General features: G+C 40.5%; 1 protein-coding gene across 1 annotated transcript; it reads right to left on the bottom strand.

Annotated features, from left to right (window-relative positions):
* Nucleotides 1–378: 378 nt before the first annotated feature.
* Nucleotides 379–8,369, bottom strand: adora1b (adenosine A1 receptor b). The gene is made up of 2 exons (XM_042491953.2): nt 7,079–8,369; nt 379–3,850 (listed from the first exon to the last, which is right to left on the bottom strand). The coding sequence occupies exons 1-2, from the start codon at nt 7,417–7,419 to the stop codon at nt 3,031–3,033; spliced, it is 1,161 nt and encodes a 386-aa protein (XP_042347887.1). The 5' UTR covers nt 7,420–8,369; the 3' UTR covers nt 379–3,030.
* Between the last annotated feature and the right edge of the window lie 7,761 nt (nt 8,370–16,130).

The following is a 16,130-nucleotide window of genomic DNA, read 5'->3' as shown; positions in this document are numbered from 1 at the left end:
GGGCCCCAGATGCCACCCCTGTGCTCCACCCCTGATGATGGGTGTGTAAAACTTTGACACCATAGTCTGGGGTTGACATCCAGACTCCTGTCTGTGGTTAGGTTTAGGCAAGAGAAGCACTTTGGTTAAGGGGTAGGGGAGGACTGTGGTTTCAGTAAAATGTTGATAATCACTTTGTGTCTGGTGCTTAAAGTGACTGCTGGCTTTTCCTGTATTTCACAAGGATCATGATCTTTCCCTAACCTTAACCAAAGTGTTGCCTAAACATAACCAAAAATAGATTAATAACGCAGTAACCACTGACAAAAAACAACACACGTTTCAGACAAAAACAACATTTCCTCATTATGTTAAAAGAAAACCATAATCCGGCTGGCATTATATTTCCTTCAAAATGTATTCACTGTTGTGATCTGCAACATTTACTCAGTAGTCACATTTGTACTGGAGGTCATTCATCAAGCCGTGAGATAACATAAAATAATATCACAAATATGTATTTTTTACTATTCTATTAGAATCAAAACTGCAAACTTGGGTTGTAAATAGCATTACCTGGCACACTACGTTATACATTTATTCATCTTTTTTTTCCTCAAGTGTGTATTATGTACAGTCCACTTGGCCTATACACTTTGTAGACATATAAAGATACAGGTGGTGTTGATTGCATTAAGGTTTCTGTTGACACTATCTTCTCGGCCATCCAAGTGTCAAAGTGGTCACTGCCTGCTCATTCCCGAGAGATGCTTGTCAAGACCGCGATAGAAAGTGTCTTAAAGGAACAGTGTGTAGGATTTAGTGTCATCTAGTGGTGAGGACTGCCGATTGCAACCAGCTGAAACTTATCCCGGGTGCCGAGCATGAACCCAAATGATCCACATTAGTCTGTTCCTCTTCAAAACAAACTGACTCGATGATTTAAACTGGCAAGAACACTGAATAAAGCAGTTTCATATTAAAAACTCAGTGATTTCACAGCGCTGTTTAGATCGTTTCAGAGGGACTGTAAACTACAATGCCCACTGTTAAAATACGAAATCTCTTTGGCCCTATCAAGAGTCAGTGTTTGTTTTGTCTGTTCTTTGCTATTGTAGGAAAATGGCGGTGCACGATGGCGTACTCTGTAAACAAGGACCCACTCCCACTTTATGTAGATATAAACTGCTCATTCTAAGGTCACAAAAAACACAACAGTTCTTAGTTCAGGTGATGATACACTAAAGAAAACACGTATATTATATTCAATTAGGCCATTCCATTCCCCCAATATATCCCCTTAAGGGCTCATTTATGCTCAAAGTTAGATAGGTACAGACACTGATGGAGCCTTCTGTCTGTACTGCATTTATTAGATCCATATTTCTTCATGTTTTCTGAAAACTAATGGACACAGACGAAACAGAGCATTGCTATTGGAGACTGTGGGACAGGTTAGCCTATTTCAAGCAAGATGCGACCATAGGAGCTGGCAAAGACATTTTAAAAATGGCAGAATGGAATAAATCGTAATTTAATGAAACAAATTCTCCTTCCACACATATTTAGTGGCCTCACAGACCACCACCGTCTTCAACGCTGCCTCTATCAAAAGGTACATTATTATCCACCGTCCCCTCATTTGTTGTTGACTGAAACCTTTGATTCTGCCCTCTTGTGCCCTCTATTGGCTTTATCTGTGCCATCATGAAAGACGAATGGAAGTATGTTGGCAGTGAAAGGGATGTATCCATTTTTGTAAGTAAAGGGATTATAAATAAGCCTTAAATCCTACACACCGGACCTTTAACCTTACACAAGAGATTGTCACCCACTTAGGAGAACATCAGTGGCCTGCCTTGGCCACAGCTCTGAGTCTTTACAAGAGACAAAACAGAATTTCTTTACATTCTCATACAGTGTTTTTATGTCAGTGGCATTGAACATTGTTAAATTACTAAACTACAGATAACCCAGTTTGGCATTATGCAAAATGTTTACAGTGTAGTTAAGATACTCACAATCTTCAGGTTATCTTTCCCAGCACAGCCCATGCTAATTAAAATACTGAATAAGGCCATCAGCCACTGTTCTGAGTGGTAGGTTGTAACACAGTTATCTTCTGTCCATCTAGTGGAAAAAAAAAGAAAAACCCAGCTCCCTACACCAGTTGGCATGGAAGCTGGGTAAACATGAGCTTTAAGTGTATCTTGTCTTTCCTTCCCGTGAGTATTTGTCGTTCTGCAGCCGTGAGTCTCCTGCATGTAGCCTCTAAAAAGTTAAGATCTCGAATTCCATCCAGCTGCTTATTTCTTATACCTGTCCATTTCCTCAGTAATGGAAAAGAGCTGCTGGATCCACTCAAGTGGAGAAGAGTTAAGGGATTACAAACCCCTTATATCTGCACAAACACACACACTTCAATGCTGCAAAAATCTCTCCCATAGTGCCACTTGCTTGACCACTATTGTGCGATTAAGACCCTGAAGAAGAGATGAGCTTTCAAAGCTGTGCTGCTGTGGTCTCTTATTTACAATATTATTACATTCATGTTCTTCAGTCACTGTCAGTTAAAAACATACACACAGTATTACAGTAATAAGATGAACCTGCACTACTGAACATATAGATTTCAATTCTATAGCGAGTTAAAACATAATCTGACGCTGACCAACCACAAAAACTTATATTGCACATGTTAATGTAATCTAATGTTCACACAAACTGTTTGACTGTAAGGAAACAATAATTAAAGCTTAGTGTCTTCAGTTTGTTACTAAGATAGACAGCCACTGTCAAAAAGACTTCCATTATTGCAAGTTTATAATACCCTTTTTGCCTTTTTTTGCTCTGATCAAACTAACAATCCACTCCTCCTGAGTAAAAATAAATGAACCTCCAGTATTTTAGATTTATTATCCAAGTCGCCTCAGTCACTACAGCTTCATAGCACTTCATGCTCCTCATTAGACTACATTCAAATGAGGAGAGAACCAATGCTCGTGCACTGATCGTTACTATCCCATTCGACCAATCGCTCTGTTCCTCAGCTTAGACTGTGTTCTGCTCCAGTAAGGGCGGATGCTCTTTAGGTTGTTGGGGTGGTTCGGTCCCCTGGTCCTGCTGCTGCTCAGGTGGTGGTGGTGGAGGCGGCTGCTCAGGTGTTGGATCAGATTTTAGGATTTCCTTCTGAGGTGGCTGAGGTGGCTGTGGTGGCGTCGCCTGCTGTGGTTCTGCATTGGGCATCTCTTTCCTGTCGCTGGGCTGTATCTCCAGAGCTGGTGTGTCTTTGCAGCAGAAATACTGCTGCCAGATTTTCCTGAAGGCCGAGCGGAACTTCTTAATACGGAAAGCGTAGATAATCGGGTTGACAGCGGAGTTACCATGGGTGAGCAGGATGGCGATGTAGAGGAGGACTATAGGCTTGTTGCACTCAGGGCAGAAGAGGGTGATGCAGTTGATGATGTGGAGCGGGAGCCAGCTGATGGCGAAGAGAAAAAGAACGAGAGCCAATGACTTAGCGAGATTCAGCTCCTTGTCATAGTATTTGTTGGGGTCTGTGTGACTGGTGGTGAACTTCTTGCTGTTAAGTTGCTTGTGGATCATGTAGAAGATCTCTGCATAGATGACCAGCATGAGCAGCAGCGGTGGCAGCACCCAGCCAAAAAAGTTGAAATAGACCATATAGTCCATGCTGATGACGTTCTCAAACTGGCAGGTGATGACGAGGTCAGAGCTGATGGAGCCGTTCTGCTGGAGGCGCTTCAGGTTGTTCCAGCCTAACATGGGGGTGAGCCCCACAATGAAGGCTACCGTCCAGCATATCACCACCGCCAGTCCCGCTCGCCGAGGGGTCACAACCCGCTTGTACCTGCAAACAACACAGTATTGTGTCAGCACTTCGTCTCACAGCGCTGTCAGGAAATGCAGGCTCTCTTACATACTTCATTTTTCATTTTGTCGCGCTCTTGGGGTGACAAAAGGTGCAATTTTAAAAGAAAGAGCAACCATTCGAACCACAAGCCCCTAGACATGTTACACACTTTTCCGCGCAGCACATATTTCCACTTGAACAAGACAGTGTCTGCGAATCCTTATCAGTGAACCTTGTCCTTTGCAGAACTGCAGCCTTTTGTGCTTCTTTTGTTCAGGGCAAACTGAATTATAGTTCTTACAACTGGCTCAATATTATCTGCTAAAATATTTCTGTGGTGCAGTAAACATAAGCTGCAGGACCTGGCATGCTACAACAGGCTTTACAGGTTTGGCTTTTTCATTGTTCATTGTGTTTCGGGATAAGAAGCAGGAGGAAAGAGAAAGGTAAAAGGTGCAGTAAAATTATATCACTGCTGTCCTATGACCAAGAAATGCCACAGAGAGACTGATGCTGATGCTTGCCTAGGGGCAAGGAAACAGTTATCTGATCCAGCTCAGCAACGATCACTCCCTTTCGGATTAGTAAAGATTGATATTTACAAGGTGAGTCGTAGCAATTGTAAGGGAAATATTAGCATTACAACAACATGACCTTTGCTGAAGAAGAGCCTGAAGCAAAAGCGTGCAAATTAGCCCAGTAACATGTTTCGGATTAGTATCGATCAGAGATGTATGTGTTAAGTTGGGTCTGTGTGTGAAGCACAAGATGAAGATCATTATTCACACACTGAGCCTGGGAGCCGGTCTGCTCAGAAGAGATCAGATAGTAATCTAACAGCAGGAAATGTGGGGGGAAAAAGAAGATTCTTCCTCTTGATAACAAATAGAAGTTGTTGGAGGGAGCGGCAGAAGCAACTCCCAAATGAGAGAATTTCTGATTTAAATAACATCAGCATTAGTGATGTTACGATCACTATTTTTCCATTCCGACACCTGAACTTGCAATTAGGTCATAGCAAGTACTGATCGAATATTACTGCGTACATAAAGTATACTATTAACCCTGTATGTTTATGTAATGATTGTTATCATTGTTGTATGACATGGCTCTGACTAAAAACTTTGTAAAACATGAATGAATACATACAGAGAATTAATACCATAGAAGTTTATGTTGTTATCTAATTTGACTGTCAGTCATAGAAAAAAAACTTAGAAAAACATAACAATTCCCTCTAAAAAAAAGAAAGTGCAGCCACAATGTAGAGGGAAGCAACACTGGTGCCATCCCTGGAAACTCAAGCCGTGCACAGCGTTTTTTACTGGTGGGACTTTCCAGTGTAAAATATTGATAAATAGCTCATATTTTGCTAAAGGCTAACAATACGCTATTTCAATGGAAATCAATTCTACTTTTCTGCTGTAAAACATTAGATGCCAGTGGCTGAATACAGTGTTTGAGGCAAGATCCTATTCCTTCCTATGAAGCCAAAAAAGTTTAAAAGCTGCCTCTGAAATTACACAAATGATTTGCACTGCTACCACACTGTGTGGCCCTTAGAGCAGGTGCACTAGAAACTTCCACCAGCAGCACAGAATACTTCCAGTTTAGTTCTCTGTTAATTTCCATTGGGATGAAATGATTCAGTTGCGCGGCTCCTCTTGACTTTTTAAATGTTAATCAACCAAATGGATCAAATCTCGATAGTAAACAAGTCATATCGCAGGGCTTTTGATGTTCAATGAAACATATCCACTGATTTACAGACGTCTCTTTTGCCATTTAAGTCAGTAGGAAAAAATCTTTGGGCTATAGGGCATAACGTGGTGATTTAATTACACTGTTTGGTCACTAAGAACATTGGTTTCAAAGCCCAGCGCACTTTCTGGGGGCCTGGCTGCACCGTGCGACTTTCTGTGTATGGTACTGTTTTAGGGCTTTCCAGGATAAAGGTTGTTTTATTCGGGTGTGAAACTACTTTAAAGTTTATCAGTGAATTACTTAGCATTGGATGGGTACATAGACTTGCATATTTACAGACTCCTGATCCAGCATTTCAGGCTGTATCGGGGGCTTTTCAAATACTGGTATTGGTATCTAAACAACTCTAATTGGTAGGTGTGGGGGAAAAAATACATACAGCGCAGAATTACGATATTTTGTGTGTCAATATTGTATCGATACACTGAAGTCAAGTTTTTTTTTTTAAATAACATAACTTTAATTTGTAATACAAATAATCTATTACAAATTAAATTTTTGGTAGCCTGCAAGAATAATAAAATTAATTATTTTTTCGGTCCACTTGATACATTTTGATGCAATAAAAATGATTGAAGTGGAGAAACTTAATCTTTCAAAATTTATCTTGCAGATAAAACTTTTGCTGACCAATTTTTCCTTTGGGGACATAATTCACAGCTGGAAAAAAGGGTAATAAACTGCTCTACATCCCAATTTATGTTATCGTAATAAATGACTAAAGTTTTGTGATAATAGCATATCATTGGGCCTCTGGTGATCCCCACCCCTACAAACTGGCACAACTCACTGATGTAAAAGTTGTTGTGGCATTCACCATTTAGCTTGGGTGGTTTTACAAGACTATACAGTCAAAAGCTACAATTCCTGGAAAACTGCTCTCATAGCCCTGGAAGACTTAGTGGAGTCTAATACAGGAGATTAAAGTTCGAGGCTATCACAGACAGTATTCTCAGACAATAAATTCCCCTCTTCTACTGAGCTTATCTTTTCAGCCTTTCAGCACCACTCCTCAGTCTTTTGTTTCAGCCTCGCATGATTAACCACTGGTGGCATCAAATACAAAAAGGGAATATCATCGAAAGCAAACTTGACCTTTCTTGTGCCCTCCAGAAACACAGAAAAGATTTCTCCTGTATAAAACCACCCCTGATTCTGCCACTGTACTCTTCCACTCATATAAGCATCTTGAGGACAGAGGGACTAATTAAAGCTGTTGGCTGATCAGCTATGCTCTGGTTAGCTGTCATGTTAGTACTGGTGAGTCAGATCTATATGCATATAAAGGGACTGGAGGATGGAGGCATCCTGTGAGGTGAAACAAGACCCAATCAATGCCCAATACACAGCACTGGAGCTGTATTGACCTCTGCTAAAACAATGCCATCACCTCTCCATGTGGCACAAATAGTGTAAATATTCTGCATCTCGCCTTGTTTGCATGTGTGAAAACCTCATTACCTGGTCGGGATCTTGACCCTGAGATAGCGGTCAATTGCAATAGCCAGCAGGGCCAGGATTGAACTTTGCGTCAGCACCAGCACCGTGCACGCCACGAGCAGGCAGCTGTAGAAGTGAGTTTGGAGTCCGATGCTGATAGTAATGGCCAAGGGGATGACGAGGGCTCCCACTGCAATATCCGCCAGAGCCAGAGAGACGATGAAACAAAACGTGGTATCTCGCAGCGACTTATTAATTTTCACCGCCCAAACCACCATCACATTCCCGATTACTGACGCGACTGCAATCACCACCTCCATCCCTATGTAGAGCGACTGCGTTGATAAAAGTGCTCCAGGCATCCTTGCAGATGATTCCGTCCTTGATAAGAAAAAGACTGATTTCTGGGAAGCAGCCTTATTGAGAGCAGAGCAGTCCTTGAATTTTTTTTTCTTTTTTTTTGTCACTACAGTATTTTCCAAATGAGCTGTGCGTCCTTCGGTTTCCTGCCCACCGTCTCCTTGTTAACACATATAAGTTGCAAGCAAAAATCCAATTATTTTGGAGGGAAGAAGCGCGTTAACCAAGCAGCACATCTAAGCATGAGGGGTTTTCCTTTGGAGCAGGTGTTGTGGTCCGGTGCCCGTTGTGCGTCGCTCCTGCTCTGTGCCCTGCGCCTCCACTTGGCTAAATGCACCTGCTCCTGCTGTGAGCAGCATCCTCCCCGTGCGCTCCCATTTATCCAAGACGGCGCTTCATCTTCGCCAGTCTAGGTTTTTATTTTTGAAAAAGCAGGTTTTAACAAAGAAAATAAGCAGATATTTTGTGGAAGAAAGCGCGCGCAGTTGCAGCTCCTGCGCAGGCGGGTGCTCCTCTTTCTCTCCCCCTCGCTGTGCTTTCAGTAAAGAGCAACAATGCAGTTGCCGAATATAGCAGTGCGATTTTCTCGCCTTTCTTTTATTCCATTCAGATGTGTTGTTTATGTCCCTGTGAAAAATATAATCTTGGTGTCACTCGGAGTCAATTTATTTCCTTTAGTGGGCGCTTCATTTTCCGTGCAAAAATAAACAACCGCTGCGGTAGCCTTCTGCGGGACCGTCCCAAGGAAGTCAGGTAGTGCAGAGGTGATTTCAACTCCACGTTTTCTATATTATGCCACGCACGCTTTTCTCCCACGCCCTTTCAAATGCTAATGGACCTTGCTCGGTCGCCCATTGTTCTGATAAGAGGTGAAGCAGAGAACTGCCACAGCTGACAGAAAAGTAACACAGATAAAGCTATTGTAAATGGCAGAGATCATACATACAATTCCCTAAGTAACAAAGGACTGAGTAAACAGTGGAAGCCTGTAATATGAAGCCCACTGTTTTCCTCATTTGCGCTTCATTTAATTCAAAACACCTCAGAGAAGCATAAATCTTAACTACAAATAGATATTCAGGTCATTCTAAATATATTCATGTGCTTCAGACTTCAAAGACCTGGGCTCTGAGCCTGAGGCCAGCCCTATCCTCCAAACTAATGAGAAATCTATAACAACAACACAGGAAACCTTATGACTTGGATCTATTGATCAGCCTTTCTCAAAAAGGATATTTCCTGCTTCTGCCCTGACCCTTCAGGGGCAGCATCCCAGTGACACAATAATCCGCCCTATCGCTTTCTGAGAAACACATGACACTTGAGCAGTCAAGCATTGTGAACACACAGTAGTGAACTACAGCGCTGGCATCTCGTGCTCTCACTGTGGTTCAAAGGTTAACAGCAGGCAGCTGCATGAGCTCTGACCAGGTCTCTGTTTCTGCATTGAGCAAGAATAACTGAAGGCGTCCCAGATGGTGCACTGCACTCACCCACTGTAACTTACGTCAGTGATTCCCAACCAGGGGTACTTGGTGGTCTACCACCAACTTCTGCAGTTACCAGAGGTTAATATCATATGATATATTGTTGTGAAGCTCAACTAGATTGAAAAAAATAAGGTTACGGTGCTCAATGCAGGATTTTCCCTTAAAAAAAACAACGTCTAGACTCTTACAAATGTAATCCCTCTCAATAATCTCCTATGACCCACTAATGACCCTCCTCTTTGCTCTCTATGTGTGCTTATTTTCCTCTCATTATGCTATGTTTAGGGCATTTATGGTTGCATAGCTTCAAATCGATAATAGTGCACAGGTGAAGTCGAGACTTTATAAAAAGGTAGCAAGCAGGTTGTAGCAGCATGCATTCAAGAGGAAGCTATGAAAATCACAGACACAGTGCTGAGAAAACACAAATATAGCAATACAGAGTGGACAAAGCTCGTTCCAAAACAAGAGTGAATCTGCGTTTAACTTTCACTGGCGAGCAATGAAGGAGAGGATGAAGATAAACAGCGATATGGACTTGATTGGAGTGATTTCTGTCTGATTGTAAGTATTTTAAATAACAATACATGTGTAATATACTTAATCTGATTTAAAAATAAAATTTTATATATACTGAGTCAATTTTAACTTGAAAACAATGTGTTGTAATTAAGAGTTGGTAAAAAGTAGTTAGCAAGTAGGAAGAAGTCTGAACAGTTTGTTGGAACTATTTGTTGGTAGTATTCAGTTGTTTGCTAAACATAGGTAATATTGGTTTTAATATTCCAGATGTTTGCTTTAGTTAGATTAGATTTTGATAGTCTGTTGCTATTTATTTTTTTAGCTCAATAATAACCAAAAATATTTTGTTTAGAATATTTCGTTTTTGCATAATTAGTATTTTGTTTTGTTAGTGAAATTGATAATATGGGGCACCTGCAGTTATAAATTTAGGTAGGACCAGCATACACCTTTGTGGGCAAAATGTTTTTTTACCAGAGCATTAAAGGCAGAGTCATGATTCCTTTGACTGTTTTTGATTTTGATTTTTGCTGACAAATAGCGACTACACAGTTGGCTAACTAACAGTAAATAAATAAATGTCTGCAATAGGTAGTTATGAGTAATGACTTAAAAGCTAAAAAAGCTAAATGTCCAGCTTCTGCCACTATTGGCACAAATGCAAAGTTGACCAAACTTACCTTAACATTGATTTAACATTTAATTGTATGAAAAAAATACTGAACCAACGTTGAAACAAATTGAAAGAAATGTATTAAAAAAATTTAGATTTGTTTTCAATATCATTCAGTTAATAGTCGATTAAAATGAACACATTTGGATCCTGAATAAATGAAGTTAATCTGATTGGGGATGCGGGGGTACATAAAAGAAATTAAAGAAAAGGCTGGAAATCACTGGCTTATATTATATGGAGGGAGGAAGGATGTAAGGATTTCAGTTGGTGTTTGATTGAGTGAAACAAAAAGCAAAAAGTTACTGTACTACTGTGGTCACCACCGGGAGACTGTGTGTGATGGCAGGAGGGCCAACAGTCGGCAGGAGCTCCGCTGCAGAAGAAGACAGTATCCATCTGTGACCAGCATCAGGGTCAGAGTTATCAGCGTGAAGTATAGAGGTCGGCCAGTATACGCTGAGGGAGGAAGCAGCCATATGGCTTGCTTGCGGTGATTGGCATCACACCCACTTGTGACACTTTAATGAGCATACGCGTGGTAGAAATGCATGTAAAATCAATCTTTATAGAGCAAATGGTGTGAGCTGACACACTTGGAGCCAATATTGTTGACAGTTTAGAAATATTTGCTTTGTAAATAAGTCGCATCATCATGGGTACATTTCCTTTCTTTCCATATACTTTTCCAATCAGGTGTCAATCAGAATGAATTCCACTGTTATAGAGGAGGCTTAGTTGAGAGCAGCAAAGGGATCTGAAAAGTTGTATACATCATTTCAGGCCTTTTTCTCATTGTGTTTATCCTTTCAGCAGCTTAGAGACTCAGAGCAGACAGGGGAACACAGTCATGCTCAACATGGCCAACACAGACCTCACATTGCTTTTTGTGCTTGTTAACAGTCAGTGCTCTCGCTGAGGACATGACTGCAACCTGACAATGTGTGAAGTATAAAACATTCTCTGTATCTCGTACAGGCTTCCTAAAATAGCGTACTATCAAGGCTGCTCAGGGATGAATCTGAATGAACAACCCTGAAGTACTTCCATGACAATTCTGCCACATCTACAGTCTGAAAAGAGGAAATGCTTCAGTAAACGTTTGTCAGATTTTGCCAGTCGGGGATGTGTGACCAGTGAAGTGCACTGCGCTTCAGTTTTATTGAGATCCTACAGTTCGATGCTCTCTTCCTGTCCAGAATCAAAGATTTTGCAGCCACTACAAATGTCTGGCCTTCACCCAGCTCAGACTTTTTTGAGTGGTGCAAAGAAAGCTGTGGAGCTGTGAGGTCGACTGCTTTCGGCAAAAACTCTTCATTAAACGTAGATCATCCTGATAGATGACAGAAAGGCCCACTAATGGGCGCAGTCACAGTGTGACGCCCTCAAAAGCTCGCAAAGCGCATCAACCTTTTTTGTTCTGACACAGCATAATTTATACAAAGGCTGGATGAAGAACCGAGCACTGAGCCACGACCATATTCAAATGAAGACAGATCACATAGCATCTTCCTCCCCAGAGTTTTGTCTGCTGAACTGGGTTAAAAAAAAAACATTAATCAGTCATTACATGATAAAAAAGGCCCAGAGATTTACTGTGGTGGTGTTCTCAGTGGACTGCTGACCGAGACGCCAACAACATTATTAAAACTGACAAAAAGACTTGGGACCCCGGCTTATTAGCTCTTTCCAGGAAAACACTTTAGCCATTTCAAACAAGACTGGGGCCATCGAGAAACCATTGAGAAATACAATTGCAGTGTTATTACAAGGGACACTCCAGGAAAAACAATACAAGATGGATAGCCTTGGCTGCGTCGCCCAGAAGACCTTCAATGAAAATCTCAGATAGGAGGCAATATGAGAGCACTTAAGCTCTCGCATTTATCCCCCGGACAATTCAACAAGCACACGAACAGCCTCTGCAGTATTATAGCTCCTGGGAATAGATGTGGCCCTCTGTAATTTCCATGGATATTCTCCAGAAAGTGGTGAATCACAGAGAAAAAAAGAAAAACAGATATGTAATCTCTTCCACAGAAGCTAAATTTGTTTTAACACAAACAGCAATTAACTCCGCTTGTTTCCTCAACACAATTAATGTGTCATAAAATCAAAGTTGATGTTGTTTGAGAGCACAGAAAACATCTGTACACAGCAGAGAGTGAGAGATTCTAGAAGGGGCAGATTTTATAGCTTTGAACAGATTATTTTATGGATAGAAATGCAGCAAATTTGAATGCAGCAAAAGTGACTGTGCATTTTTGCATTTCACATTATCCCTGTGAGCCATTTTATTTATTCTAGGGCTGTCCTGAATATCAGGTTTTGGGCATTTAGGCTTCACTGAGAAGTATCTGTGATTAATTGAAGCTTTGAGGGGGAAAAGAGTGGCAGCCCATTTAACGAAAGAAAATGACGACTTAATCTAAAGGACATAACCACAGCGTTGTGGAAAAAAAAATAAAGTTTCAACATATGTGCTGCTTCAAAACGTGCAAATGTAACATATTCATGGTTTGCAGAAACGTACATGACCAACATTTTTTCTGGAGATTAAATCAAGAGAGGTGCTCACCACTAATCCAATACAGCTAAAATAATGTGAAAAGTAGTCATTTTGTTAGCACGGAGGTCAAAGCAACATTAGCGAATAGAAAAAAAATAATAAAAAAACTGCTAAACAGCTAAAGCGTTACTCACAGTTTTCACATGATTTGTCAAGCTTGTAAAGTTGTGATATGGCAGTTCTCTTTAGCGTATCTGACACTTTTTGGGGCTCATTTTCACATATTTTAAAACTTTTAAGATGCTAGCCTTTTTTGACATCAAGCTTGTGTGGTGATTCGGTCCCAATTTCAGTAGTGCTGATGTGCGGATGAATAACGTTAGATGAAAGTGAAACAGAGTTATAAAACTATCAAACTAAGTTTAAAAGTCCTTGTCTGAGAATACCTAAAAATCAGTGTTGATGCATAATGAATTTATTGGATTACAGTTTTAAAGTTTATGGGCTATTTGGGGTAATGAATATATATGTAGGCTATATATATGTATGTTAAAAAAGGAGCATTCAAGTACTGATTTAGATGTTGATTACCACCGCAACGACTGAAGCTTCAAAATTCCAATCCATTTGGATCAGCCCTGATTTATTTCTTATTTAAAATGTATTTAACCATGAAAAACCTCATTGAAATTCAAAATGTCCTTAACAAGCTTGTCCTGGTCTAGACAGGCAGCAGCACAATAAACAAGGTTGCAGACATACAACATGACAACGGTGACAGACAATGAAATTTCAGAGTCACAGCGTACCAAGAAATCAGGTCAACATATCTTTGATCACATCGAGGCAAATAGTAAAGGCATCTACAGTCAGATGCACCTTCTGTCTGTCCTCAATTTTGGATTGCATTTCACAAAAATATAGTTCAGCTGGAGTCCTGAGTGTTGAGTCTCATTTGGAGGATATAATCATATACTGTACATGAAAGTGCTTTGGTATACTGTGATTTTCTTCTTTATTTGGAGAAAACAACGTTGTGTTCATACTGATTTTAGTGTAAGAGCTCCTCTCAGAGCTGCCAGCTGGCTGCTCCCCATCATTTCAACAGCTCGTCGGCCACTGTGTGAAATTAACCACCACACACAGTTGAAGCTTGAGCCGACAGGGTGAAAATGAAAACTGTCAACAGCTCACTGTCTGCAATCAGACAAAATCCCTCTTTGATCAGATCTGGCATATTTGATGTTTGAGTCCTTCAGTTTGGCCTGCTGGTGAGGTTTTGTCAAATAACAGACTTAACTGGCAAGGCTGGAGCCAGGATGCAGATATACTGCAAAAATACTGAACTACCCACTTGTGTATAAATAGATAATTGATTTTTTTTTTTAATAATTCCAAAATCATTAAACCATTTAATTATACAACTGGTATCTCCCTAAATGATGATTGAAATGCTGTTTCAAAGTCATTTTCACCCTGAAAAGAATATAAATCTCCTTATTTAGATTTAGCTTTCTTTTATCAAATCAAAATAAGCCTTAAGGGTTCTGTATGTAACATTCAGTGTATAAATACAGCAGCAATCCACATTTGCTAGGTAAAGATATAGTGGAGTGATGGCACCCTGAGCAAAGAATAAAGTCACACTACCTCTGTGTGCGTTGTAAGCCGAGCTTCTCTGTGGTTTGTTGTGATAAACCCATTCGGCCCAACACATTCTCATTCCAAGGTCATGTCATGGCCCCTCTGCATCCTTTAGCATCTGTATGAGACGACGAGCTGCTCCTGGGAAACACAGAAAACATGGCTAACTTTAACAAACAGTCACCGCTGGGTTTAAGGAACAAAATTACTTGGTTAGTTTTAGAGCAAATATCATGTTTGGGTTAAAAAAAAATTCAAATGTGACATCAATTCATAACATACATGATGTAAGTGTGTCATGTACAAAAGTAAAAAACATTTGGTTTTACACAGGTCTGCTGTCTCCTAGGTGAAAGTCTGTTATGTCAGTTGCTCTCAGAGTTAAATATTGCTATGCATTGGTTGATGTTGGAGTTTTCACAGAGATGCCAAAGGATGTCCTTGGCACTGGTATCACACGCCAAGACGAGGTAACAAAGCATAAGAATATGATGACCTGGGAATGAGAATGGGCAGCCCTGTATCCTGTTCCTGTTGACCTCTGTATCCTGTTGAACTACAACTTGTAATTGCACTGTGGTCTTGTTCCAGTTAAACAAACAAGATATAACATGCTAATAGGTGAGCTTTAGAGGTGCTGGTGGGATGGTTTTGTTCCCTTTGGACAGAGTCCTGCTAGAGCTTCTCCCTGTCTCCAGTATTTATGTTAGGCTAACCTAACCAGCTGCTGGCTGTAGCTTATTATTTAACATACAAACAAAAGATCATTATTTTCATCCAATTAATGCTAAGAAAACAAATAAGTATATTTCCTAAACTGCCAACGAAACCCATTTAACAATATCATTCTCCTTAGATATCTGTATGAAAAAGTAGGCCGCCGTGCAATATAACCATGTCTATGTTTTTAGGTAGGTTGTGCTTAAGGTTATAATTTCTTCTTTCGTGGTTCTACAAGAGTTGGGGCATTATAGGGGATTCCCCAGTGTGTTTTTGTCTTTATATGTCTATGTGTTTGTATGTGAAGAGGAGGACCACTCTAACAGAAAAGCTAAACCAAAACCACAGTCTCGGTGAAATGCAGCTCTGTGGGGAGAGCGCCTCCACGTCATCCAACACCAGCCCCAAATAAGATTACTGTGCAGAAAATACTGAGCCTCTCAAATGTTCCGCTGCATCTCCCACAGCTCTTCACTCCAGCCTTCTACACACGGAAAAACAGACAGCAGCGAGGGCTACTCTGCCTCTCACAAAACATCAAGGTTAAATATATAATTCACACCTTGCATGTTGACATTTTTAATATTCAGTCAGTGGCGCCCATCCTGCTAACTAAAGAGCAGCGGAATTGGGTAAAAAAAAAAAATCAGCTTCTCCCACAGACAGATGGCTTTACAGTAAAAGGCTCTGCAGCAGCCTACACAGCGGTCATAGAATTAAATACAGAGCTATTTGTAGACAGAGGTGTGAATGTAAGTGAGAAAACCACATCCTGTTTAATGAAAGTGGTTAAGCTGACTTTATTTTGTGCTCCTTGGTGCCATTTTTTATATAATTTAAATTAGCCACTTGTGAGTCTGCCTGGTATATGCCAACTAAGTAGACAAGATTTATGATCAGTCCCAGTTTCCCTGCATGGTTGCACACATATCGAAAGTCCTATGGAAAATGGGAAGGCATGTTCAATCCCTTTTCTCCAATACATGTTCTTATTAATGCTGCACAAGAATAATTGGAAGCACTTTGACAGCAGCATGTACAGTAACATGCCTCCCACGATCACAGCTTGCACATGAAATATTGATGCTCTATGTATTATATCAGACGTGATTGCAAATTTCTAATTTGTCAACAAAAGTGATAATTAGAGGAGTA

This window comes from Plectropomus leopardus, chromosome 9 (assembly GCF_026936395.1).
Source record: "Plectropomus leopardus strain MGB_pleo_1.0 chromosome 9, ASM2693639v1, whole genome shotgun sequence".
NCBI classification, from domain to species: Eukaryota; Metazoa; Chordata; class Actinopteri; order Perciformes; family Serranidae; genus Plectropomus; species Plectropomus leopardus.
Note: the sequence above shows the minus strand (reverse complement) of the source record. Positions and strands in the feature narration are given on the sequence as shown.